Source organism: Pristis pectinata, chromosome 28, assembly GCF_009764475.1.
Source record: "Pristis pectinata isolate sPriPec2 chromosome 28, sPriPec2.1.pri, whole genome shotgun sequence".
NCBI classification, from domain to species: Eukaryota; Metazoa; Chordata; class Chondrichthyes; order Rhinopristiformes; family Pristidae; genus Pristis; species Pristis pectinata.
In genome coordinates, this window is record NC_067432.1 from 16,440,741 (window position 1) to 16,466,416 (window position 25,676).

The following is a 25,676-nucleotide window of genomic DNA, read 5'->3' on the forward strand; positions in this document are numbered from 1 at the left end:
CGACCCGCCAATCACAAGGGGCGAACCAGCGCCTCGCAACGTCGATCTGGACCAATGGCGTTAGAGCCTGGGATTCTGCGCAATCTCATGTGAGGGTAAAGCTGCTCTGTCATTCCCCTGCTAATGTGATGCTGCAGGCTGCCCTGCCCCCGGAGTGACATTGCATCAGTGAAAGTATTGAGAAAGAGTTTGGCTAGTCTAGCAGAAAAGAAACCATCTGGCTTTCACAAAGTATACGCGCGTAGGCAGACCTTTAAGTGAGATCCTCTGCTGTAAGTTCCACCATGTTACTTCATCATAACTGGTACATTAAAACCTGCTTTATGTCTAGATTTTTAAAACAAATGATAGTGGAGATGTTAAGTGGGTCAGATTAATTGTGCACCCTGAGAAAAGGTACTGGAAAACTATAGAACTGAATTTGCAGTCTTGCCTACCCATTACAGTTTAATCAATGTAAAATTAACCTAAACAAAATAAACATTCATGTTTTTGTAAAATAAAATTATTACATAATTATTGCAAAATCTGGAGTAAAAGCACAATCTTTGGGATCTCTCAGCAAGCCAGGCATAAGAATATATGAAATAGGAAAGAAAATGGGCAATGTGACCCTTGCTGCCAGTTCCACCATTCATTATGATCATATCTGATCTTTTGCCTCATCAACCCTAGGGAAAAGATACCAGCTGTCTATCTATGTCTCTCATAAATTTATAAACTTCTATCAGGTCTCCCATCAGCCTCTGCTATTCCAGTTTGTCCAACCTCTCCTTATAGCACACACCTTCTAATCCAGGCGGCATCCTGGTAAACCTCTTCTGCACCCTGTCCAAAGCCTCCACATCCTTCCTATAATGGGGCGACCAGAATCGAATGCAGTACTCCAGATGCAGCCTAACCAGAGTTTTATAAAACTGCAACATAACTTTCTGACTTTTGACTCAATGCCTTGACTAATAAAGGCAAGCATGCCATATGCCACCTTTACCACCCTATCAAATTGTGTAGCCATTTTTATGGAGCAATGGACTTGGACCCCAAGATCCCTCTGTACATCAATGCTGTTAAGGGTCCTGTCATTAACTGTACTGTCCCTTTATATTTGATCTCCCAAAATGCAACACCTCACACTTGCCCGGATTAAACTCCATCTGCCATTTCTCCACCCATATCTTCAACTGATCTTTATCTCTCAGTGTCCTTTGGCAATCTTCTACACTATCCACAAAGCAACCAATCTTTGTGCATTTGCAAGTTTACAAATCCACCCATCCATTTTTTCATCTAAGTCATTTATATATATCACAAACAATGGTGGTCCCAGTACGGATCCCTGCGGAACACCACCACAATGGACCTCCAACCAGAGCAAGACCCATCGACCACTACCCTCTGTCTTCTATGGGCAAGCTAATTCTGAATCCAAATGTCAAAATCCTAAACAGCCTACCCCTTATTTTGAAACTGTGCCTTCCTAGTCTAGACTCCTCAGCCAGGGGAAACATCCTCCCTACATCTTTTAGAGTTTTGTATCTTTGGATACAATCTCCTTTCATTCTAAACTTAAGAAAATACAATCCCTGTCTACTCAATCTTCCTCATATGGCAAACCTACCATTCCTGTAACCAGTCCAGTGAATCTTTACTGCACTATCTCTATGGCAAGTACATCCTTTCTTAGGTAAGGAGACCCAAGTTTTTGACTATCTGTTGTGAAATAGGTTGATGTCTAATTTTGTTTACTGTGCTCTGAAGTGACTTGAGACACTTTGGTTTTGTTTGAAAAATTAGTCAACGTAATCTAATTGCATTCATCTTGACTCCATTGCTTAGCCAAACTTGATCAAAATTAAAAACTGTTAGTTTGCTAATTGTAATGATTAAGAATTAGCCCTCAAGAGCTTTATTTCCACTTATAGGAAAAGGAAGTGGAGAATAGCGGCTCAGGTGTGCCAGCCTGCGCATCTCAGACACAAATGCTACAATGTGTAAAACGTATTTGCTTGGACTATGCAATCATTTGATGGTTGACTAAGATTCCTTAAGCAGACCAAATTAAACTCTGCAAAGTTTTATAGACAGATTTGCAAGTCAATTACAAAACAGAGACAGTTCTGTTATTGACTGTGAAGGCACAGCTGTGTTAAACTTTTGCTGCACGAAACCATGGCAGATATATGTCAAATCTCATCTCAATGCACCATTGTATCATGTGGGTCACTGAAGCATCATTTGCTGGATTCAGTAATTTCATCAGTTTCTCTTTAATCATTAACAGAAAACAATGTACTACCTCTACCACATTGTGGATTCATTCTAATTGCAGTGCATATGTGTCCATAAATATAGAATCATATTTATACCTGTTCCTGATGCTATACGACTGGAAAATAAGAGGTCACTCACGTCTTAAAAACTAAACTAATCAGTAGATTGTGAATTTAGGTGTTTGCCTGTTATCTCCAAAAAGTGTCTTTAATTTTTAAAATAGTCACCTTATCAATATTATTTGAAAAGTCAAAGTGGCTTCAATTCAGCTGCTGGGAGAAAAGGTTTATAAACAGCAGATGTAGTAATACAATCCATACATTTTACTACGAACAGAAAACATATATGTTCTGTTTCCTGTCTATCTACATCACTAACTATTTAATAGATTACTGTGTGTGCTACAGCACAATTTAGCCCAGATCAACAAGATTATTGCTGCCTTCTTGTGTCCTGTACAATTTTCACACTTTATTAGTGCAATAACAAGGGTAAAGAGAAAGATAACAAAAAGCAAAAAGGTCCAAGAAATTGTTTGTTAAATAATTGGCTCAGGTGGTGTAAATGAACATGAAGTGTCTTTATAACCAAACCTTAACTTAAATGCCTCACATTTCCAAAGCAAAACTGTTATTTCTACCCATGCCCGAAACCCTTGCCACATAAATCCTTGATTTTATTACATCCGTAACAAAAATATCTGCATCATTTCTTCCCATAACAGGGGGCATATAAAGGTTAAGTGAGTATAATTTTTTGTTCAGTAATTACTTTCCAGACACAACACTGAAAGTTGCAAAGCGAAGAACTGAGGATGCTTGAGGTCTGACATTAAAACAGGAAATACCATAGATGCACAGCAGGTATGGAACATCTGTGGAGAGAGCAACAATCAACAATTCAGGTTGATGAAATGTTATCAATCTGAAACATTATCCCTGTTTCTCTGTCCATAACTGCTCTCTCCACACATGTTGAGTACAGAGTTTAATGTTTCTATTTCCTCTAAAGGTTAGTGACTTCTAACATTTGATCATATGCTCTGAAGTCATTTGCATGCTAGATGGAGGATATATATGGATGTCAGTGTGCATCTGTAAGATTGGAATTGGCTCAGTAAAAGATAAAGATCAGAAAATGGCCGAAACTTGCTTCCTGGTAAAGTTACAATGACTACCTGGGTTTTCTTGTTGAGATCACATTGATAGTAATTTGAATAGGGTCGCATGGAAGCTCCAGTGTCAATTTGATTGAAAATCTGATTCAACTTGTAGCATTCCTTCATAGCAGACCAGTGCACTGAGATAAATTCCTGTGTAATAGTAGCCACAAACTGTCCTGTCATGTTTGTCCACATAAGCTTCAATAGATTGGATCTGAAGGTCCTTCAGGCCCCAGTATGCCCTCTCCAGGAGCTGTTCCTGCAGACCTCCCATTCCTTTTTATCTGCATGATAAATGCAATGACTCCCTGGGTTTTCCCCAATCATTGCATTTATCATGCAGATAAACAAGCAATGGGAAGTTTGCAGGAACAGCTCCTGAAGAGGGCATATTCTCCATTTTGTCTCCAAATCAGCTAAATGTGTTTCCAATGAAGGTAGAGAGCCCTCCATTGGTGGCTCCAATCTGTACAACCTGCCTGATCATTTTTTTGAATGAACCCAAGATATACTGAAACAGAGCTATCAAAGTAAAATTGTAAGAAGGCTTTATGAATTTCCAATCCTGAAATAATCAATTAAAAGAAGGCCCTGAATAGACCTTCTTCATGCTACACCTCTTGCAATAGAACAACCATAGAACCATAGAACAATACGGCACAATACAGGCCCTTCGGCCCACCATGTTGTGCCGCCCTTCAAACCACACCTATGACTATCTAACCCCTTCCTCCCACATATCGCTCTAACTTAAATTCCTCCATATGCTTATCTAACAATCTCTTGAACTTGTCCAATGTATCAGCCTCCACCACCACCCCAGGCAGCGCATTCCATGCACCAACCACTCTCTGGGTGAAAAACCTCCCACTGACATCACCCTTGAACTTCCCACCCAATACAATATGTGCTTCCCCTTCAACTTCCTGCTGAGGATTTAATGTGTGCTTTGGTGCGCTCACAGTTAGACAGACCTTTGAACAGTTCAGTGCCCAAAGTGTTGGATTGTGCTACATGTATATGCTGCATAATCTACCCATTGGATGAAGAGAAAATGAAATGCAACTATATCATATGTGGAAGTGTGAAGGCCTCTGGAGTTAATATTTCTGCAATCATTCCTTTACCTCCATGTCCATAAACCTTTCTGCTCTCTTCTAATTACAAGTTTATGATCATAACGTTGACAACCACACCTTACCTTTTCAGTTGCATTCTTGTGCTGAGTCCTGTTATCTGAAAATTTTGGCAAACAGCTAAGGAAGAAGCTTATACTGAAAGCAGAGAAGTGAGAGGAGAGATATGCCACTTAAGAATGCAGGACTCTATTCACCCTCTGTCACTATACAGAAATGAAGCCTTAACTTTATTTAGACAATATGTTTGCCAAATAGAACAGAAGATGTGTTCAGCAGCTTGATAAGGCTAAATTACATGGTTGAACAAACCGTGCATTTAGAAAGGTGATCAGTTGTTTGATATCAATGCATTCTTTGGTGGCTCTGTAATTTGTTTCATTGTGTTCTATCAAAAAGTCAGCCTTTTATTCTGCAAGCACAGCTATAACTTACTCGAAAACTAAACTGGCATAAAAGTTGAATCAATGGTTTTGAGAAAAAAGGAAGAAAGTCAGATAAAATAGTGAAGGACTTAGATTAAGTTATGAGTACAATAACAGCTAATTAATGAACACAATATAAATAGGGTCAGAAGTATGTGTGTGTTTCTGTAGAGATCAGAATGGTAGTGAGAAAATGGCCAAGTAGGGTCAATTGCTCTGATAAGAAATTTAAATTGGTCCTAATGAATTGTTTGTGAAATATCTTATGGTCCTCATTTTGGAGTTCTAAATACCATTCTAAGTACTGTTCCTTTGTGACGTCATAATATAGTGAAGTCACCATGGCCAGAGATCATCTTTTGATATGAATCATTTGAAAATATGTTTGTCTTACATGTATACAATACACCAACAGTATGATATTTTAGAGACATAATAAAAATTCTGCTTCTCTTGTCAGGACCTTAGCAATCAGGTAAGACGAAAAAAGAAATTTGCTATTACCCAAAAGTCAGAAAAATCGAACCTCATGAAAAATACGTGATAAATCAGTAACAATAGATTGTAATAATGAAAGGCAAGAAAATATTTTTAATTTCCTGAGGGACAGAGGAAATTCATAGCATCATAGAGAGATATGGCACAGAAACAGGCCTTTTAGACTACCGGGTCCACACCAACCATCAATTTACACCCATTTACAATAATCCTACATTCATCCTATTTTTAATTCTCCCCACATTCTCGTCAACTCCCCTAGATTCTACCAGTCACATATATTAGGGGCAATTTACAGTGACCAATTAACCTACTAGGTCTCTAATGCTGTGAGGCATATTCTTCTCCCTTTCTTAACAAAAGTCAATTATTTGATAATTTGTTAGATTCATGGTTCATGAGCAGTGATATTTTGCAGTTTTCACTCCAAGTGGCTATTGGTTACAGGAGTCTTGATTGTGAGTTGTATTAAGATATTGGATTACAGGAGATATTATACCCAAGTTCATTCTTTCCTCACCTATCTCAATTGTTCAAAAAGTGGGTTTTAAAATTTATAATGAATATGCAGATAATGTGTATTTCCCAGTATTACCTGGCAACAATAGAATCCAGACCACTTGTCATTATAATTTGGAATGTTAATCAACAAAGGTAAATGATGTGTACATTCTCAAATATTTAAACTATAATGATAAACTTAATTGCTTATGACATTGTGACAGCTTCTTTTTGGCAGGTTCATGTATTTAATTGGGTACTTTGCTGAAGTGAATATTTCCATGTTCCAGATTCTCATATCAAAAGGGAGGCATTTACATCAAAGTGATAACTTTATTGTAGGCTAAGTGACAAACTCTCCTTTAAGGAGGTGGATTTTCCACTTCATTTGCTTTCACTTTTGAAAATAGGGTGTAAATGGCAAATTAATTTCCATATAGATAATTGTGAGGAGGTGCATTCTGATATGACAAATAAGGAGCTACTCCTTAGAAAATAAATGTATGAAGGGGATACAGGTAACAATTAACATTCCATGTTAACAAGACTATGAAAATCAAAAGAACACTGGACTTCATTGCATTGCACATTTTTGATGTGAAATTTAATAGACCTACTTAAAAAAGCGTACTAAGAAGATTCTTTGAACAACCTTAGGTGATTTCCTCATTGTTTAATGAAGGTTGATGAATTCTCTTGATGGGAATATTCCTTTCTTAAACAATAGTACCAGAAATGAATGAACCATTACTGCATCTGGTTTACCACTTGTGAGTCTCTGCCAAGCAGAAATAACCATTGCCCACACAATGACAGCAAATGCACTTCAAGATAATTAATTGGCCTTCAAATACTTCCATAATGACAAATTCTTTCTTTACATAGATTTTTTGCTTTTGTTTCTTTCCAACAGATATACAGTACCAACCATATATACTGTGGATTTTTTGGCTGACTTCTCGTAAGGAATTCATGTGACATCCTCTTGTGTTGTTATTTATTTCCATATGTAACTTTATATATTACAGGCAGGATATTACTGTCATTTTGTTAGTATTTACACTTTTCTAACGAGTTTAACAGGAAGGGAAATCCTTTACATTATTGGACAATAAACAGTTTTGTTCATCTTTAAGTAACAAACACCATCATGAAGTGCTTTGAGAGGTTGGTCATGGCTCGTGTCAACTCTAGCCTACCAGACAACCTGGACCCATTGCAGTTCGCCCATTGCCAAAACAGGTCTATAGCAGATGCCATCTCCCTGGCCCTACACTCAGCTCTGGAGCATCTGGACAGTAAAGACACCTACATTAGACTATTGTTTATTGACTACAGCTCTGCCTTCAATACAATAATCCCAAGTAAGCTTGTCACCAAACTCCGAGACCTAGGACTTAACAACTCCCTCTGTAACTAGATCCTTGACTTTCTAACAAACAGACTGCAATCTCCCTCCTCTTCCATCAGGTAGAAGATACAGGTGCCTGAGGGCACATACCACCAGACTTAAAGACAGCTTCTACCTCACTGTGATAAGACTATTGAATGGTTCCTTTATACAATGAGATGGACTATGACCTCACGATCTACCTTGTTGTGACCTTGCACCTTATTGCACTGCACCTTCTCTGTAGCTGTGACACTTCGTACTGTTACTGTTTTTACCTGTACTACATCAATGCACTTTGTACTAACTCAATGTAGCTGCACTATGTAATGAATTAACCTGTACGATCGGTTTGTAAGACAAGCTTTTCACCGTACCTCAGTACAAGTGACAATAATAAACCAATACCAATACCAAATATGCTGGAGGAACTCAGCAGGTTGAGCAGGGATCTGTGGGGGGAAAAGAACTGAGAAGTCCTCCACTGTGCAATCTCATCCACTAATTGTGCATCTGATGCATAATGATCAGTTCTGTTTACCTTACTAATTTCTGATGAAATTCACAATTACACACATTGTTTCACAGATGATGAATCAAATAAATAGTCAAAAATTGGCCATGAAGTTGCAGTTTCTAAGATATCAGCTAGGTTTGTGTTATTTGATCCCTTGTTTCAGCAAAAGAGTCAGTATCTGCCAAATTCTTTCTATTAGCCTAGTTCATTACATTGACAGAACAATCAGAAGAATATTGAGAATCTGAAGACCTTGAATCAGGAGCAGACAGAAACCCTCTGTATCCAGCAGAAGGAACATATCACCTCACAAACTACCCACCTGTCCACCCCCTCAGCCACCTCCTGTCAAATTTGTGGAAGGGTCTGAAGTTCCTGCGTGGCCCTCACTATCTCAGAACCCACATAACCCAAGTGGAAGCATGCATTCTTCTATCCTGAGGACTGCTTAAGAAGAAGGGTTAACTTATTCTAGACATTTCACTAATGAGCACTGTCCTAAACAGAAGAAATAGAAGCCACAGCAGGCCATTTAGCCCTTGTACCTTCTCTGCTATCCAAAAAGATCGCAACTGATCTTGATCTACGCACCACTTTTTCCTGCACTATCCCCATCTCCCATGATTCCCTTAACATATAAAAATATATTGGTCTCTGCCTTCAATATATTTCTGCATCTGAGCTTCCACAGCCTTTCTTGATAATGAATTCATAAGATTTACCATCCCTTCCATGAACAAGTTTCTTCAGATCTCTGTCCTGAATGGCTGACCCTTTATTTTGAGACTGTGACTCTTGGTTCTGAACAACCCAGCCAGGTAAAACATCAGCCCCACATCTACCCTGTCAAGGGATATACAAATAGTGGCAAAGAAAGAGTATAACCTGCGGATCAGTGTGCAGCATTTTCACTTCTGAGTTTCAAGATTGTGAGCTCAAGTTCTCAGCCACAGACTTGGGCACAAAACTCCAGGATGATGCTCCAAAGCAGTACCCAGCGTGTGGTGCACTGTTGGAGATGCTATCTTTTAGATGTGATATTAAACTGAAGCTCTTTCAGATGTATAAAGTACTATGGCAGCGTTTTGAAGAGCAGGGAAGTTATGCTGACCAATACTTTTAAGAATTAAGTGCAATCCTAAAATAGATGGGGAAGTATAATCACGTTTCCATTTCTTAGAGTTTGCATTGTGCAAGTTGGGTGCCACATTTCCAACACTACATCAGTAACTACACTTTAAGAGTTCTTCACTGATTATGAAGTATTTTGGGACATCTGAAATAGATCGGCAAGTATTTTTATAACTCCAAGTCTTTAGAGTCATAGAGTACTACAGCACAGAAACAGGCCCTTCAGCCCATCGAGTCCATGCTGGCCTGGTTTTCTGCCTAGTCCCATCTACCTGCACCCGGACCATAGCCCTTCATACCTATCCAAATGTCTCTTAAATGTTACAATTGAACCCACATCCACCACTTCCGCTGGCAGCTCATTCCACACTCGCACAACCCTCTGAGTGCAGTAGTTCCCCCACAGATTTCCCTTAAATATTTCACCATTCACCCTAAACCTATGACCTCTAGTTCTAGTCTCACCCAACCTGAGGGGAAAAATCCTGCATGCATTCACCCTATCTATGCCCCTCATAAGTTTGTATACTTCTATAAGATCTCCCCTCACTCTCCTGCGCTCCAGGGAATAAAGTCCTAACCTATTCAACCTATCCCTGTAACTCAGGTCCTCAAGTCCCGGCAGTATCAATGTAAATTTTCTTTGTACTTTTTCAAGCTTATTGATATCTTTCCTGTAAGTAGGTGACCAGAACTGCATACAATACTCTAAATTTGGCCTCACCAATATTTTATACAACTTCAACATACATCCCAACTCCTGTACTCAGTGCCTGGATTTATGAAGGCCAATGTGCCAAAAGCTCTCTTTCGACCCTGTCTACCTGTGATGCTGCTTTCAAGAAATAATGGATGTGTATTCCCAGGTCCCTTTGTTCTACTGCACACCTCAGTGCCCTACCATTCACTGTGCAAGTCTTACCCCGGTTTGTGCTCCCAAAGTGCATCACCGACACTTGTCTGCATTAAATTCCATCTGCCATTTTTCAGCCCATTTTCCCGCCAGGTACAGATCACTTTGCAAACTTTGATAGCCTTCCTCACTGTCCACTACGCCCCCAATCTTGGTGTCATCTGCAAATTTGCTGATCCAGTTTACCACATTATCATCTAAATCATTAATATAGATAAGATAACGTTATTAGTCACATGTACATCGAAACACACAGTGAAATGCATCTTTTTGTGTAGTGTTTTGGGGGCAGCCCGCAAGTGTTGCCACGCTCCTGGCGCCAACATAGCATGCCCACAACTTCCTAACCTGTACGTCTTTGGAATGTGGGAGGAAACCAGAGCACCTGGAGGAAACCCACACAGACATGGGGAGAACGTACAAACTCCTTACAGACAGTGGCCGGAATTGAACCTGGGTCACTGGCGCTGTAAAGCATTACGCTAACCGCTACACTACAGTGCCTGACGATAAACCGTGTGTAGATGATAAACTACAATCGACCCAGCACTGATCCCTGTGGCACCTCTAGTCACAGGCCTCCAATCAGAGAGACAACCATCTACTACCACTCTCTGGCTTCTCCCGCTAAGCCAACGTTGAATCCAGTTGACTACTTCATCCTGAATGCCAAGCTACTTAACCTTCTGGATCAGCCTCCCATGTGCTACTTTGCAAAGGCCTTGCTAAAGTCCACGTAGACAATATCCACTGCCTTCCCTCCATCAAACTTCCTGGGAACCTCCTTGAAAAACCCTATTCGATTGGTTAGACATGACCTGCCATGCACAAAGCCATGTTGACTATCCCTAATCAGGACCTGTCTATCCAAATACATACATATCCTGTCCCTCAGAATACCTTCCAATAATTTACCCACAACTGACGTCAGGCTCACCGGCCTATAATTTCCTGGCTTATTCTTAAAGCCTTTCTTAAACAATGGAACAACATTAGCTATCCTCCAGTCCTCTGGCACCTCACCCATGGCTAAGGCCGTTTTAAGTATCTCTGCTAGGGCCCCTTCAATTGTAACGTTTAAGAGACGTGGGTTCAATTGTAACATTTAAGAGACGTTTGGATAGGTATGGAGGGCTATGATCTGGGTGCAGGTAGATGGGACTAGACAGGGCAATTTCTGTACGAGCCTTCCACAAGGCCCAAGGGGATTTATCCACCCTAATTTGCCTCAAGACAGCAAGCACCTCCTCTTCCATAATCAGGATATGATCCGTGACCTCACTACTCTTTTTCCTCAGTTCTGTAGACTCTGTGTCTTGTCTCCCGAGTAAACACAGATGCAATAAATCCATTTAAAATCTCCTCCACCTCTTTTAGCTCCACGCATAGATGACCACGTTGATCTTCAAGAGGACCAATTTTGTCCCTTGCTATCCTTTTACTCTTAATATAGCTATAGAAACCCTTTCACCTTGTCTGCCAAAGCACCCTCATGTCTTTTTTTAGCTCTCTTGGTTTCTCTCTTAAGTGTTCTCTTGCATTTCTTATACTCCTCAAGTGCCTCATTTGATCCTAACTGCCTATACTTGATATGCACCTCCTTTTTTTTACTAGGGCCTCAATATCCTTTGATAACCAGGGTTCCCTAAACCTCTTAGCCTTGCCTTTTATCCTAACAGGAACATACAATTTCTATACTCTCAACATTTCACTCTTGAAGGCCTCCCACGTACCAAGCATCTCTTTGCCGGAAAACAACCTATCCCAATCCACGCTGCCAGATCCCTTCTGATGCCATCAAAGTTAGCCTTTCTCCAGTTTAGAATCTTAACCCTAGGACCAGTCCTATCCTCTTCCATAATTATCTTGAAACTAATGGAATTATGATCACTAGATTCAAAATGTTCCCCTATACTCAATTCTGTCACCTGCCCTGTCTCGTTCCCTAAGAGGAGATCTAGTATCTCATTCTCTCTAGTTGGGACCTCTACATATCGATTAAGGAAACTTTCCTGAACACGTTTGACAAACTCGATCCCGTCCAGTCCTTTTACAGTATGGGAGCCCCAGTCAATATGTGGAAAGGTAAAATCACCTACTATCATAACTTTATATTTCCTGCAACTGTTTGATATCTCTCTACAAATTTGCTCCTCTAAATCCCACTGACTATTGGGAGGTCTATAATATAGTCCCATTAACATGGTCATCTCTCTTTTATTCCTCAGTTCCACCCAAATTGCCTCGGTAGTCGAGCCCTCCAGTATGTCTCCTTTCTTGGTAAAGAGGTTTATTATGGAATTCCAGAGCTTAGGGATTGTGCAACTGCAGACACAGCAGCCAGTAGTGGAATAATTCAAATTGGTAACCTGCAAGTGGTCAGGATTGGAAAACAAAGTCATCCTTATAGTTTGTAGATCTAGAGATGATTGTAGATTGAACATTTGCAGAATGATTGAACTATATACACTTTTTTTTCTCTCTGTTCAATAGATTCTGAAAAATGGATGCATCAAAATCTATTTTGGAAAGTAAAGGAGTTTCCCAGATATATTCAAAGGACAACCCTCGGGCAGAAGCTATCCGATCAAAGCTCATTCAGGATTTTAATTTATTGGATCATTTTCAAGGATTAATTATCAATGATCCAAAATATAATATGAATGATATCAAAGGTACTTTTATGAAACATTAAATTGACAAAATTGACTTTGGTTATTCAAATAATAATGAAAGAAAAAAAATCAGTCAAAGTCAAAAGTCAAAGTTGAGTTTACTGTCATATGTACAAGTACATGTGTGCACAGGTGCAATGAAAAACTTACTTGCAGCAGCATCACAGGCACATAACATATATAAGCAGCATTCAGAAGAAAAACCTAAATTACACATTTTTTTTTACAAGAAAGAATACGATTAGGACAAAAAAAGTCAATTTTAGTGCAAAGTGATCAAAGTGGTCATGGTGTGGCTAAGAAGTTATGCTGTGGACAAAACACAGTAAAATTGGAAAATTAATTTAAAGGGTGTTGTCTCTTCACCTGGACTAGAGTCCGTGTGGACAAAGTGCAAGATACATATGTTTACACATGAGGTGGAAGCATTATGTTACATTGGTAAATGAAAGAGAAAGACACTATCTTTCTGATCTTTGATATTCTGACACTAGAAATTGTATGCACCTTAGTTTTAGCAGCAAACTATTTTTCAGGACATAAATACTTATCTGGGAGTTGACTTCAAATTTAGTGAGTTGAACTTTACCACATTATAGCTTCAGGCCAGTCTTGGATAGCATAATGATTATATGAACCATAATTTATATACAATGAGTGAATTCATTTTGCAATTATGATATACTCTCTTGAAAATGAAATCACTTTACCAACTAATGGAACTGCATAGCTATGATCCAAAGGCAAAATAGTTCATCTGTTCTGGCAGCAGAAGAGACAGAAGGTTTAAACAATCTTCAAGAAAATGAAGCAACATTAGTATCATACAAATTACCAAGAAAAAATTTGATGTTCCATTGATAAGAGGGCAAAGTTTTGAATGGTTTATAACTAGAATCTCAATTTCAAAACAGACTATTACCTAAAAATATTGATGTTAAAAATACTTAAAAATATTTAAAATGTTCTGGTAGCTTTACAGAGGTAGTACTTGTATCAAAGAAGGTCTGCTTAGCATCCATTGCTGTGTCAAGTGAATTAATTGCCACGCCATCTTCAGGTTCACTCAGCTGCTGGCTTAAACCTTAAGACATATTCTTGTCATCACCCAATCATCTTGCTGTTATATGAAGAAGATAATTTGGTTATGAATGCAGAGCCAGAGTGAATGAAAATTGTGCAATCAGACTTGATTGATCCTCTGACTGATTGAAGAAGTCTTATTATACCATAGCACCATTAAGATATGTTCACATAGATACAAGGTTCTCACTCTACTCACTTAATTCCTGCAGCATTATATAACTCCTCCCAGTAACACCTTTATGTTAGATGCTGTGCTAAATACTCAGCCCCAAACTGATATGCTCTGACAGCACTTTGTTTGTGTCATGTTACTAGTACAGTATTTTTAACACCTGCTGATTAGAGCTGCCTTATCTTAGAATCAATGAATATAACTGAAGAGATGGAGACCATTGGTCCATCATGCCTATGCCTTCAGGTTTCTAAAGGTATCCACTTCACCTTACTCCCTAGTGCAACTTAATAGGTAAAGTTATGTGGTGCAATCTGTGAGGCTGGCAGTGCAGTTGCTGTGAGATGTGATTTAATAACGTTTTCCCTGATCTTGGCCAAGCATAGGTAAATTTCTTATACTTTTCAGAAATATTCAAACACCATTAGAAATATTCACACAATAAACAATATTTTCAAAAATTATGTGACCAAAATAAAATACTAAAATACTAAAAAATATTCAGAAACAATTAAATACATTCATGCAATTGAAAGTAATTTTTAAAAGCAAAATAATGTAGTTGCTGTAAATCTGAAATAAAACCAGAAATTACTAGCAATATTCAGGTCAGGCAACATCTGTGGAGAGAGAAACAGAGCTAACATTTCAGATTGATAATCTTTCATCAGAACCAGGAAGTGTTAGAAAATAAGTATGTTAAAATTGAGGAGAAGAGGGAGGAGTGAAGAGAACAAAGGGAATATCTGTGATAGGGTGGAGACCAAGGTAAACAGGTAGTGTTGGTGCCACTTGAGAGGGGAAATTAAGGCTTGTTAATTACAGACACACAAGAAATTCTGCAGATGCTGGAATCTGGAGCAATACACAAAAAGTGCTGGGGGAACTCAGCAGGTCAGGCAGCATGCATGGAGGGAAATAAACAGTCGATGTTTCAGGCCAAGACCCTTCATCAGGACTGGAAAGGAGGAGGGCAGAAGCCAGAACAAAAGATGGGGGGAGGGGAAGAAGTACATGCAGGCAGGGAATAGGTGAGTCCAGGTGAGAGGGGGAAGGTGGTGGGTGGGGGAGGGTAGCTATCACCTCTCAGTTTATTACATCTTCTCCCCTTAAAGGTGGTGGGTGGGGGAAGGGGAGAAGATGTAATAAACTGAGAAGTGATAGGAATGTGTGGAAGCTATAAGATATATGCGAAGCTCGAACTGATGCTGAGTGCATGAGGGTACAAGGGGGCATAGGAATGTTAGTTTGGAATCCTGCTGGTGATTTTAAATTTGACTTTATAATTAACAATTATACATATTAAAATGATAGAAGGCATTTGTTGTAAAATATGTAAACATTGTAGAAAGTAATGCATTTGATGAAAATGCTTGTAATAATGGATTTTCATTATTTCAAAGACCCAAAGATGTTGACCAAGTTGATGATTGAAGATTCGCTGCAATTGGTGCGTTTTGATTTTAATCCAGTTCGAAATGTAAATATCTCCTCAAATCACAGAGAGAGAAATTGTCTTCAGAATCGCTATGTCAAATACCCACCACTCAATATGTGGGCACAGTGGATCTTAGAAAGTATCCTTTATCAAACCTATAACATATTGAATTTAAAATTCTTTAACAAAATTGGAACGTAATACTTTCTCACATGATCTAGACAGTGGGTCTATGGTATCGAGGGCCTACCTCTTCATCAGACTTAATCACTGAAGGTCCACTGAGAGGGAAGAAAAGAACTTAATGTTTTATTTAAGGCATGATCTCAGACATTGCAGTGTCAAAGTGCATCACCTTAGTGTTAATGTCTTTGGAGTGGGTCCTGAACTTACAGTCTTTGGAGATTCGAACTCTGCCAGGATTAGCAGTATTGCTGGATATTATGAGACATAGTTCTTGTCATGAACGTGGGAAGTGGGCTAACAAATGGCAGATGGGATTTAACATGGACAAGTACGAGGTATTGCATTTTGGTAAGTTAAACCACGGCAGGACTTACACATGGTAGGGCCCTGGAGAGTGTTGTAGAACAAAGGGACCTTGGGGTACAGGTAGCTAGTTCCTGAAAGTGGCGACACAGGTAGACAGGGTAGTGAAGAAGGGTTTTGGCACACTTGCCTTCATCAGTTAGTGCATTGAGTACAGGAGTCGGGATGTCATGTTGCAAATGTACAAGTCATTGGTGAGACCAGACTTGGAGTATTCTGAGCAGTTCTGGTCACCCAGCTATAGGAAGGACATCATTAATCAGGAAGGGTGCGGAAAAGATCCATGAAGATGATATTGGGACTGGAGGGCTTGAGTTTTAAGGAGAAGCTGGATAGGCTGGGACTTCTCATTTTCTCCTGGAGCTTAGGAGGCTGAGTGGTGATCTTATAGCGATATATGAAATCACGAGGAGCATAGATAAGGTGGATGGTCACAGTCTTAGTGTAACACTATTACAGCGCCAGCGAGCCGGGTTCAATTCCCGTCGCTGTCTGTGAGGAGTTTGTATGTTCTCCCCATGTGGGTTTCCTCCGGGTGCTCCAGTTTCCTCCCACATTCCAAAGACGTACAGGTTAGGAGCTGTGGGCATGCTATATTGGCGCCAGAAGAGTGGCAACACTTGTGGGCTGCCCCCAGCACATTCTCAGTAATGCAAGAAGATGCATTTCACTGTGTGTTTCAATGAACATGTGACGAATAAATAAGTATCTGAATATTTTTAAGCTCGAGGGCATAGGCTTACGGTAAGACGGGAAGGATTTAAAGGGGACATGAGAGGCAAGTCTTTCACAGAGAGGGTGGTGGGAAAGTGGTAGAGGTAGGGATCTAAAACCAGAGGACTCAGACTTATAGAGAAATATAAAATCATGAGGGGTGTAGATAAGTTGGATGGTCACAATCATTTTCCCAGGTTAGGGGTCTAAAACCAGAGGATACAGATTCCCAGGTTAGGGGTCTAAAACCAGGGGAAGACTTAAAAGGGACATGAGGAGAAACTTTTTCACACGGAAGGTGCTTGGTATATAGAACGAGCTGCCACTAGAAGCTCTAGAGGTGGGTACAATTACAATGTTGAAAAAACATTTAGACAGGTTTATGGATAGGAGATGGTTAGAGGGAAATGGGCCAAACACAGCAAATGGGAGCAACTCAGGAAGGCACCTTGTTTGGCATGGACAAATTGGACCAAAGGGCCCGTTTCTGTACTGTATAACTCTTAAGATTCGATTACTCTTCTGAGCACAGCCAAAATTAGTTAGTACACATCTAGAGATTGAGAAGAGGAACATAGCTTAGAAAATTGTCATTTTGACAAATCCTCGAACATAGCATACAGCATGATGAAACGTGGTTGTATAAGCTTAGCTGCCAGTCAATGAACAGCTGTAAGAATTCTGTGCATGTTTCCTCTTTGATAATGCGTCAAGCTTATATTTGATAAGCTATCAGTTTACATGGTAAAGTGAGATTGCTAAATAAAAAGCTCAACAATGAGCAGTTTGATCTTGGTAAGCTTTTATAAACCAGCAAATTTATTTCCGATCTGTTTAAAATATTTACTTATTCTGCCATCCCTGTCCAGACTTGATGGGAAAGAAGACTCTCCCAATGCACCATCTACTCCCATCCCCCCACATCCCATCCAAATGTGATCACATTTCTGTGAAGCACATTTGGTATCATGAGCTACAAAACTGCATGCCCAAAACTGACTGTCATCTTTTTTGAGCTGTTAGCTCCATTTTCAATCCTCTCTACTCCCCTTCTAATCCAGTCTCTATCTAGCCTGATCTCCCACTTTCATTAGCATCACAATGGGGGCCACAACATTTGCAAAGAATGTTTCATCTGCTTGATCATGTGCACAAAAGAATATTCCTGCAGGAGATTCAGATAAAATTGTTGATGGCTCCCCACACAGGACCACTTTAATGTTTTCCTTCAGAGTAGTCTAGTACCTTTGAATGTTTGCTTGAACAAAAATCATTAAATGATATTGAAAAATATAATACTGCAGGGTGAAAGGTGAAATGCTGGGCTAATGTTAATTCAACCACTAAAAGATGAGATAGTAAGATATTACATTGTCAACATCATTATGTAGATATTTCCTTAAATATGATTTTGATACTTCGAATAATTCATTGATTGGGAATAATACCATGTACATTTTCCTGATCGGATTCAAATAGGTTCATTTTTCAAAAATCTTATTCTGTACCTCATTATCATCAATACTATTGTATTCGGCGTGTTAGTAGGTAAGACAAAGCAACTTTTCTCTCCTTCGTTGTTTCCTAAAAATCTGTAACACAAATAACAAAACAGCTCACTGAGCCATTAGTTTCTAGATATAATTATGTACTTTCTAAATGGTAACATATACAAAAATTATGCCAATCTACATAATTTGAAATTCATTCCATGTACAGAGAAGCCACTGCTTACATTTATATACTATAGTGAACGTACTAACGCTGAAGTTCACATTAACAGTTTTCGGGACTAGTAAAATTTCTATAATTTGGTTATATTCATTTGTGACTGTGTGAAAGTGAAAAGGAGTTCATCACTGTTGTGATACCTCCTCTACCCCTCATAGACAGGCTCTGTATGGCATGCTGCCGAGATTTTCTGCTGGTAGAAATTCTATTTCTCCTCATGCTATCTTGAAGAATATCCTTTAGTTAATTTTATACAATTTCAGGACATACTAATTTGATGTTTTATCTATCAACTAGTCACAAAGGTGCCAAGAGCTGCAAAGATTTAAAAATACCAGCTTTGAAATCACATGTGGCAAAAAGACAAATTTATGAAACGTTTTATAAACACACTGAGTATCTGTACAGTGAAATAAATGAAAAATGATGATAGCATTTTTGAGTTAGGTGTACATTGTTTGCTTTAATTAAGTTACAACTACAAAGGTATGTTTGTGCTACTTCCTCAGATGTCTCTCACAAACCTGGAATGAAGTTCACTATCATAATGAACATGTTGGTGATCATCGACTGGTGCATCCTCTCAGTACTGATGAGTGAAATTATACTTAGGTGGCTTCACGATTTTGTAAAATTTTGGAGCATCGGTTGGAATGTCTTTGACTTGACAGTGCTAATTATTGTAAGAAAAACATGTTATATAATTTAGGGGGCTGTATTTTAATTATTTCTGTTGCCTTCCTCCTTCAGTTAAATAGAGGCTTAATTTATTTCAGATATTTGTGATGTCCTTGGAAAATAGAGTCCTACTGAGTATCTTTCCAGTCTTAATGCCTGTCAGTGCATTGGTTATAATCAACTGGTGCTGTGATTCCTTAGACAGTGTCAGTGCCTTCTGCACTTTCTGTACTAATTACAGTATAAGCATCATTATCATTTCAGATCCAGAGACTCTGATATAAATGTAGATGGATAAATACAAGTAATTAGACTGATGGAGAGAGAGAGAGAGAGAATAGGAAAATAGATGGATGGATTGGTGGATTTTAATTAATTCATTCCAGATGATCCTTTCACCTATTCCTCCCTTTCTCAGCATCTTAAAAATTGTGCATCTCTAATCATTTCACTTATAATGAAAGCTCATCAGCCTGAAAGGTTAACTTTGCTTCTTGTTCCACTGATGCTGCCCAACTATTGAGTGTTTACAGTGTTTCCTGACATTCATTAAGATAACCACATCTGTAGGACTTTGCTTTTGCACAATTGTGACTGTAGTTGCCTGATCTCTCTTTTGTTCCCCTTTTTGAATTAGTTTACAACTTATTGTTACCTTGCTATCCAGATATCCTTGCACAATGATTATTGGTTCCTTAACAATCTTTTACCCTGTCTCTTCCAACATTCTGGGACAAAGCAAACCTGGAGCTGATTTGTAACTTTTAACTTTGCATTTGAATTTTGCTTAGGACTTAATCTCATTTAAGCAAAGTCATTAGTTTTGTTTAGGTTTTCTCCATTTGGAAAGGGCATGTTTCTCAAATCATATTTCACAACAATTTGGAAGAAGCAATTTTTCAGAGTGTTTACTATTGTGTGTTCATACTTCATTCTGTTCATATCTTATGTTTCTCACATCGTATGATTTTTCCTGCAGTTCAGCCATTCCTGCTTTGCGTTTAAGTTCCTTGTTGAGAGCTGTGATATGATAAAGGTGAACTCTTCAGCTCTCAATCTACCTCGCCACGGCCCTTGCATCTTATTTTTCTACCTGCACTGTACTTTCTCTGTAACTGTAACTCAGCACTATATTCTGCAATCTGTTATTGCTTTTCCCTTTGTGCTACCGCAATGTACTTATGTTTGGAATTATCTGTATGGATGGCATGTTTTTCACTTTATCTCAGTACATATGACAATAATAAGCCAATTACCAATTGTTGCGCTCTGATCATTCTTTAACAAGTTCCTTCATTTTTCCATATTCATCTCAGTGTGTCCCTTCCCCTATTATTCTGATGGAATTTCTATATTTCTTCTGTATTCCAGTTATATTCGGTGTCACACTTGATTACCTTGAGTTTATTTGTTTTAAAAAAGTAATTATCACATATGCTCAAGATTATACATTTGAATGCATTCCAATTTTCAGCTGACCACAATGTTTTTGCAATAAAAATTGAAAAAGCTCTAAATACTCAGCAGGTCAGGTAGTATTTGTGGAGAAAGAAACAGAAAGGTTGAACCCCCATTTCTTAGAATTTAGTCCTCCTCAAGCTGCACTCTTTGTTGTGACTGTGAATTGTCACAGGAGACACTGAAGCAGGTAGATATAAAGGTATAAAACAGGCATTCTCTTGGAGACACTCTCAAAGTATGTCAAGTTTTTTTAAAAACAAAGGTAGTAACATGTGATTCATTACAATTTCAATAGCTACAATGACATCATTTACTTCAATATTTTGAGTCTGACAAATGGTTCCATTGAATTATATATTTACAATGCGAGCACACTACTTGACTAGACACATCTGAGTGTTCAAACACCTTTGCTGAGACAAAGTAATTCACACGGATGGTCTCAAACCATTTCCTTTTCTGTTCATTTTGTCTTCTCTAAGCTTTTTACTTTGAATGTTAACTTTAATTCTATTTTTTCAATTTCACCCCATTTTAGTTATTTCTATTTTATGTTTATTAAAACTAATGGCTTTAATAAACCAGTCTGAAGAAAATTCTTTTCACTCAGTTAATTGTTGTTTCTACTTTAATGGCAACCCACAGGTTGTAAATGGAACAGAAGTCAAGGCTCTCCTTGGAAACTTGCATGTGAGAAAGAAGTTAGAATTGGAAAAAGTTTGAGATGAGAGGAATTAGGACACTAGAGCCAGATGGATTGATCCTTTTGTGGGTTTGTTGGAAGGACCATCAAAGGTTGGGAAAGAATGGCACTTGGGATTTGGAGATCAAAGCTTTCTACCTGTGAAGTATTGTGCAGGCTTTGTCATAAGCAGAAATTATGTTAATAGAAGTTTGCTCATCAAAAGCTAAGTGGATTGAAAAAATTCACCATATTTATCATGTTCATAATTTTCTGATTCTCTTATGTAATCAGTCTATCATTCCAGAGGTGGTCAAGAGAATTCATCTCCAAACTGGCATTGATCTTGATTTTTTAAAAGTTATTCGAATCTTCAGAGTTTTACGTTCTTTGAAAAGAATGAGAAGATTTCATCAAGTGCGACTACTTTTGTTGGCTATGACAAAAGCATTAAAGGTAAAATTATATCAATTGCCTCTATTTTGTCAGCAATGATTCTGAATGATTTCATTGAAATAAGTTGAGTGACTGTGTAAAACTCTCTCAACAAAGGAATTCAAAGTAGTTATGTGATTAAGCCCAATGGTGACACAGGTGTGAACTCACCATATAATAATAAACAGTATAGTTAATGATTTATTTTTGGAGATGATTGTTAAATATGAAATTCACACACATACCATGACACTATGCTTATACTCTAGTAGTATTTCCATGACAGATTTCAATGAGCACTATTACAATGGGAATTGCTTATATAAAACATCTTTATCCCAGGATCCATTACAATATCGCTGTCAGCAGTGATGTGTACCAGTAGCATGGAATGTTTACCCCCAAGGCCAGTCCCATCATGGGAATTTTTAATGGGAAATGAAATATAAGGACAGAAGATAGAACTTCAAATTGCATAAGTATTTAAGAAATGGGAGCAGGACCTTTGGAAGCTTGCACAGTCATTTAATATCTTCACTGAATTTCTCGTTGAAATCTGTTCGATCTAATGCAGGTCACACTTGCGACTTATTATAAGGATTGAACCATCTAGCAAGTGTCAACCCCATTGTTCATTAAATTAACACATGTATGTGCATTATTTTAAGAGTTGTAACTATCCGGTGCTGGTTGAAACATAGTGGACCTCTCAAAGGGGAGGTCCTGAATGATTCCAATCGCTGCTGCAAGATAGTCTGCAGATTCTGGGCCGGTGCAAGAGAGTTGTAACTATCCGGTGCTGGTTGAAACATAGTGGACCTCTCAAAGGGGAGGTCCTGAATGATTCCAATCGCTGCTGCAAGATAGTCCGCAGATTCTGGGCCGGTGCAAGAACCCAGAGAGAAACAAGAGGAGCAGCATGGCTTTTGGATGTAGCTCTGGAAAGAGAAGAGACTGAGAAAGATCCTTTATGTACTGGGGCCCAGGAAGTCCTACAGATTTACAATGACATGCTATTGGCAGGAGATGGCTAACAAAATAAACTGTAGGAATGTCTTGGCCAGGACCTGGAGTCTATTCCGGAGGAAGTTTATCTATTGCACCAGCAGTAAGCTCTGCTATATAAGTCTACCACTCATATAACATCTATAATAACTGCAGTAAACGTAAGTTTCTATCAAAAGTCTTACCTAACATTCATTTGTCCCACTATACCCAAATCACACAACGTAACCACACTGCCAGCTGGTCAACCATAGTAGGCACATCACATTGACACATTACAACACACTCCTTGATACATTTCCTTCTTCCTTGCACACAATGACTTCCAACAACAACAGGCTGGTATTGACCAATGCCCAGTCCATCACTCAGCTGCCTAGAGGAAACAACACTAGTAGTTATTGGAAAGAATGGCACTGAATTCATGTCCAGTGTTTGCATAGACATAATTGAAGATGACACTTTGTTAATACTTCCTGCCTAACTGGCATTCCACTTCCTCCTTGTCCCACACTCCTGGTTTCAAATTGAAGATGGCGTGACCATGCACCCCTACTTTCCCCTTCCCCCCAGATAGCCAAGAACTCCCACCTGACCAGACCCAGATGCTAAGTGACAAGATATTCGAAAAGGTGGCACTACGGTACTCACTGATAACTGGAGCCATGAACTCAGATATCCCAATCTGTGTAAGATAAGTTACTAGGGTATATGAATATGAAGAGTTTTCAGGCATAAGTGGTCTGCAGTCTGGTTAGAGAGGAAAAGTATTCTTCCAGGAGTCAAGGTAGCAGGTGAGTTATGCTCTAGAGGATTTAAATGAAAATTATGAAGGGATGGTCTCCAGATGAAAACTGATAGGTATTCACAATGATTAGTGTACTGACCCTGTCTACAATCTATTTGCACATTCACAGAGTAAAGTTCTTCCAGTATACAGTCTATTCCCTGACCCATGGTACAGCTCACTATCTTGATCTCTATCCAAGGAGCAATTAAATCCCCTCCTCTCTAGAGACACACCTCAACATTCTGAAAACAATAGCAGGCTGCAAACCGTGACGTGCAGCTGTTATCTGCTGCAGCTCCCTGGTATGGGCTGAAGACAAAGAAATTGAGGGCCACTAAGACCTTCACTGTCAAAGGCAGAGTGATCCGGGCATTCCTCTGCAACTGGAGTTCTTCCTGCAACAGATGGAAGCCTGTGACCACCTCATGAGTCACTCAGAACAAGTTGTCAAGCAGATGTGAATTAAGATATCCTGATCTGCAACACCAAGGTCTTGCTCTCTTTATCCGCCTGATTGGTTTTATGCTGCTCTGTACACTGCTGGATCTCATGGTGCTTAATGGTTATAATCAGGGTACACATACATGCCGCAATCTCTGCAGGTTTATGTGCCTGTACCTTGTAATAGTATGGGTGCTTTGCAGAAGTGACTTTATCAATGTTGGGAATTGCAGAGGGAACTGGTGAAAGGAGTGTGGTCACAGAGATTAAAAGCACATGACAAACCACCCCCCCCCCCCACCCCCCCATCATTTCCCTCACCTCCAAGGCTGCCTTATGCTGCTTCACTTCGACTGCCAGGGTAGGTGTACTTAAAGGTACCGACCTACTTCCCAATAGTCAGTGTGGGAATGACCTGGCAGCTGCAACCTCTGTATACATCTGCTCTGGGAAAATGCACAATGTTTAATGCACCAAAGAGAGGAAAGTACATGCTCAAGATTTTTAAAGATAAATTTCAACAATTTGGCAATATTTTGCAGGTGTTTGGAATTAAATGCATCACATAGTGCATCAAAAATGGGTGAAATGTAATCTCTCGATTTATATATGTTAATAATTTGGAAGAGATATTGAGGATTGTGTACAGTGAGTTATGTACATTGGAGAAGGAAATTACAAGAAGGGCATAAAGATTGAGCGGCCAAATAAGAATATTTTCTTAATGATGAAGAATTAGGAGCTGTGGAAAAGCAAAGGAATTTGGATGTCCATGTTTAGGCATTGATAAGAGTTAATGCAAAGGTATAAAATATAATCAAAATGGCCAATGAGGTATTACACCTGTCACAAAGGTTTGGGTTTAAAATTGAGTAAAAATAGAACATTATTCAAATACCGTCAGGAGTACTGTGTTCAATTTTGGGCATTGCATCTCAGTAATGATTTGGTGGGATGGATGGTGAAACTGGCTTGAGTGGCTTGCTTCTCTTCCTATGTTCTGGCATGCCCATTCAATTTACACTCCTCCCCACAAGTTCCTAGATTTCTAGTCTCGAGAGGTGACACCAGGAGGAATTCTTACTTTGGAAACCAATCCCTGCTTTGACACTTCCAACATTATTGTCTTTCTGTAGAGCATAGGAAGGTTTTGTTCACAAAAATTCACCAGGATTCTGCCACCGTGCTTTCTTGGGATAAAGCACTTTTGGCGGCTGCCTGATTATCCATCCTCTCTGCTGTACTTTTTGGCTCCTTTATCCTGAAAACAAACACCAGGACTCAAAGAAATGCAGGTTCTTCACACTTTAAAAAAAAGATTCCCTTTTCTAAGTTGTTCCAGAAAAGGTAGTAATTTTAATATATTTTGGCATCAGTACTGTAATTTTCCAATTGCTCCTTGTTTCATTTATTTCCATAATGAATAGAACGAAGAGAAAAAGCGGTATTGTACTTATCTTTCTGTGTAGCAAATTGACATTCTGATTTTTATCCATTCTAGGCAATGACTTTCATCTTGCTGTTGGTGTTGATATTTGCCTATGCTTTTGCAATACTTGGAGTGTCACTTTTTCGGAGCTACACAGAATCTAGCAATCCTGGTCGTATCTATAAGTCAGCTTTTGTGTAGGTGCATTTTAAAAACTCTCAAAAACCTGAATTTATTTAGCTTTGAAAAATTATAACACTTTGCATGCATCATTTTTCTCAATTTTTGGAAGTAACTTAATTATGGACAATGTTCTCCTAATTAAGTCTCATTAAATGTTTTCTTGAAACGTGAGAAGTTCTTCGAATTTTTAACCAAAAATAGATTGCGCTGCAAAAAGCAATAAAAACTTAGTCACATCATCTGCACTCCAAGTCAAGCATTAG

The 25,676-nt window shown here is 38.9% G+C and overlaps 1 protein-coding gene across 1 annotated transcript in view; it reads left to right on the top strand.

Annotated features, from left to right (window-relative positions):
- Positions 1 to 6: 6 nt before the first annotated feature.
- Positions 7 to 25,676, top strand: part of LOC127583895 (cation channel sperm-associated protein 2-like) — a 35,499-nt gene continuing 9,829 nt past the window's right edge. The window contains exons 1-7 of the mRNA XM_052040285.1: positions 7 to 89; positions 12,438 to 12,619; positions 15,281 to 15,454; positions 18,058 to 18,126; positions 18,819 to 18,937; positions 21,425 to 21,586; positions 25,303 to 25,427. Coding sequence (XP_051896245.1) covers positions 12,448 to 12,619; positions 15,281 to 15,454; positions 18,058 to 18,126; positions 18,819 to 18,937; positions 21,425 to 21,586; positions 25,303 to 25,427 — 821 coding nt within the window. The 5' untranslated portion in view covers positions 7 to 89; positions 12,438 to 12,447. The remainder of the gene's footprint in view (positions 90 to 12,437; positions 12,620 to 15,280; positions 15,455 to 18,057; positions 18,127 to 18,818; positions 18,938 to 21,424; positions 21,587 to 25,302; positions 25,428 to 25,676) is intronic.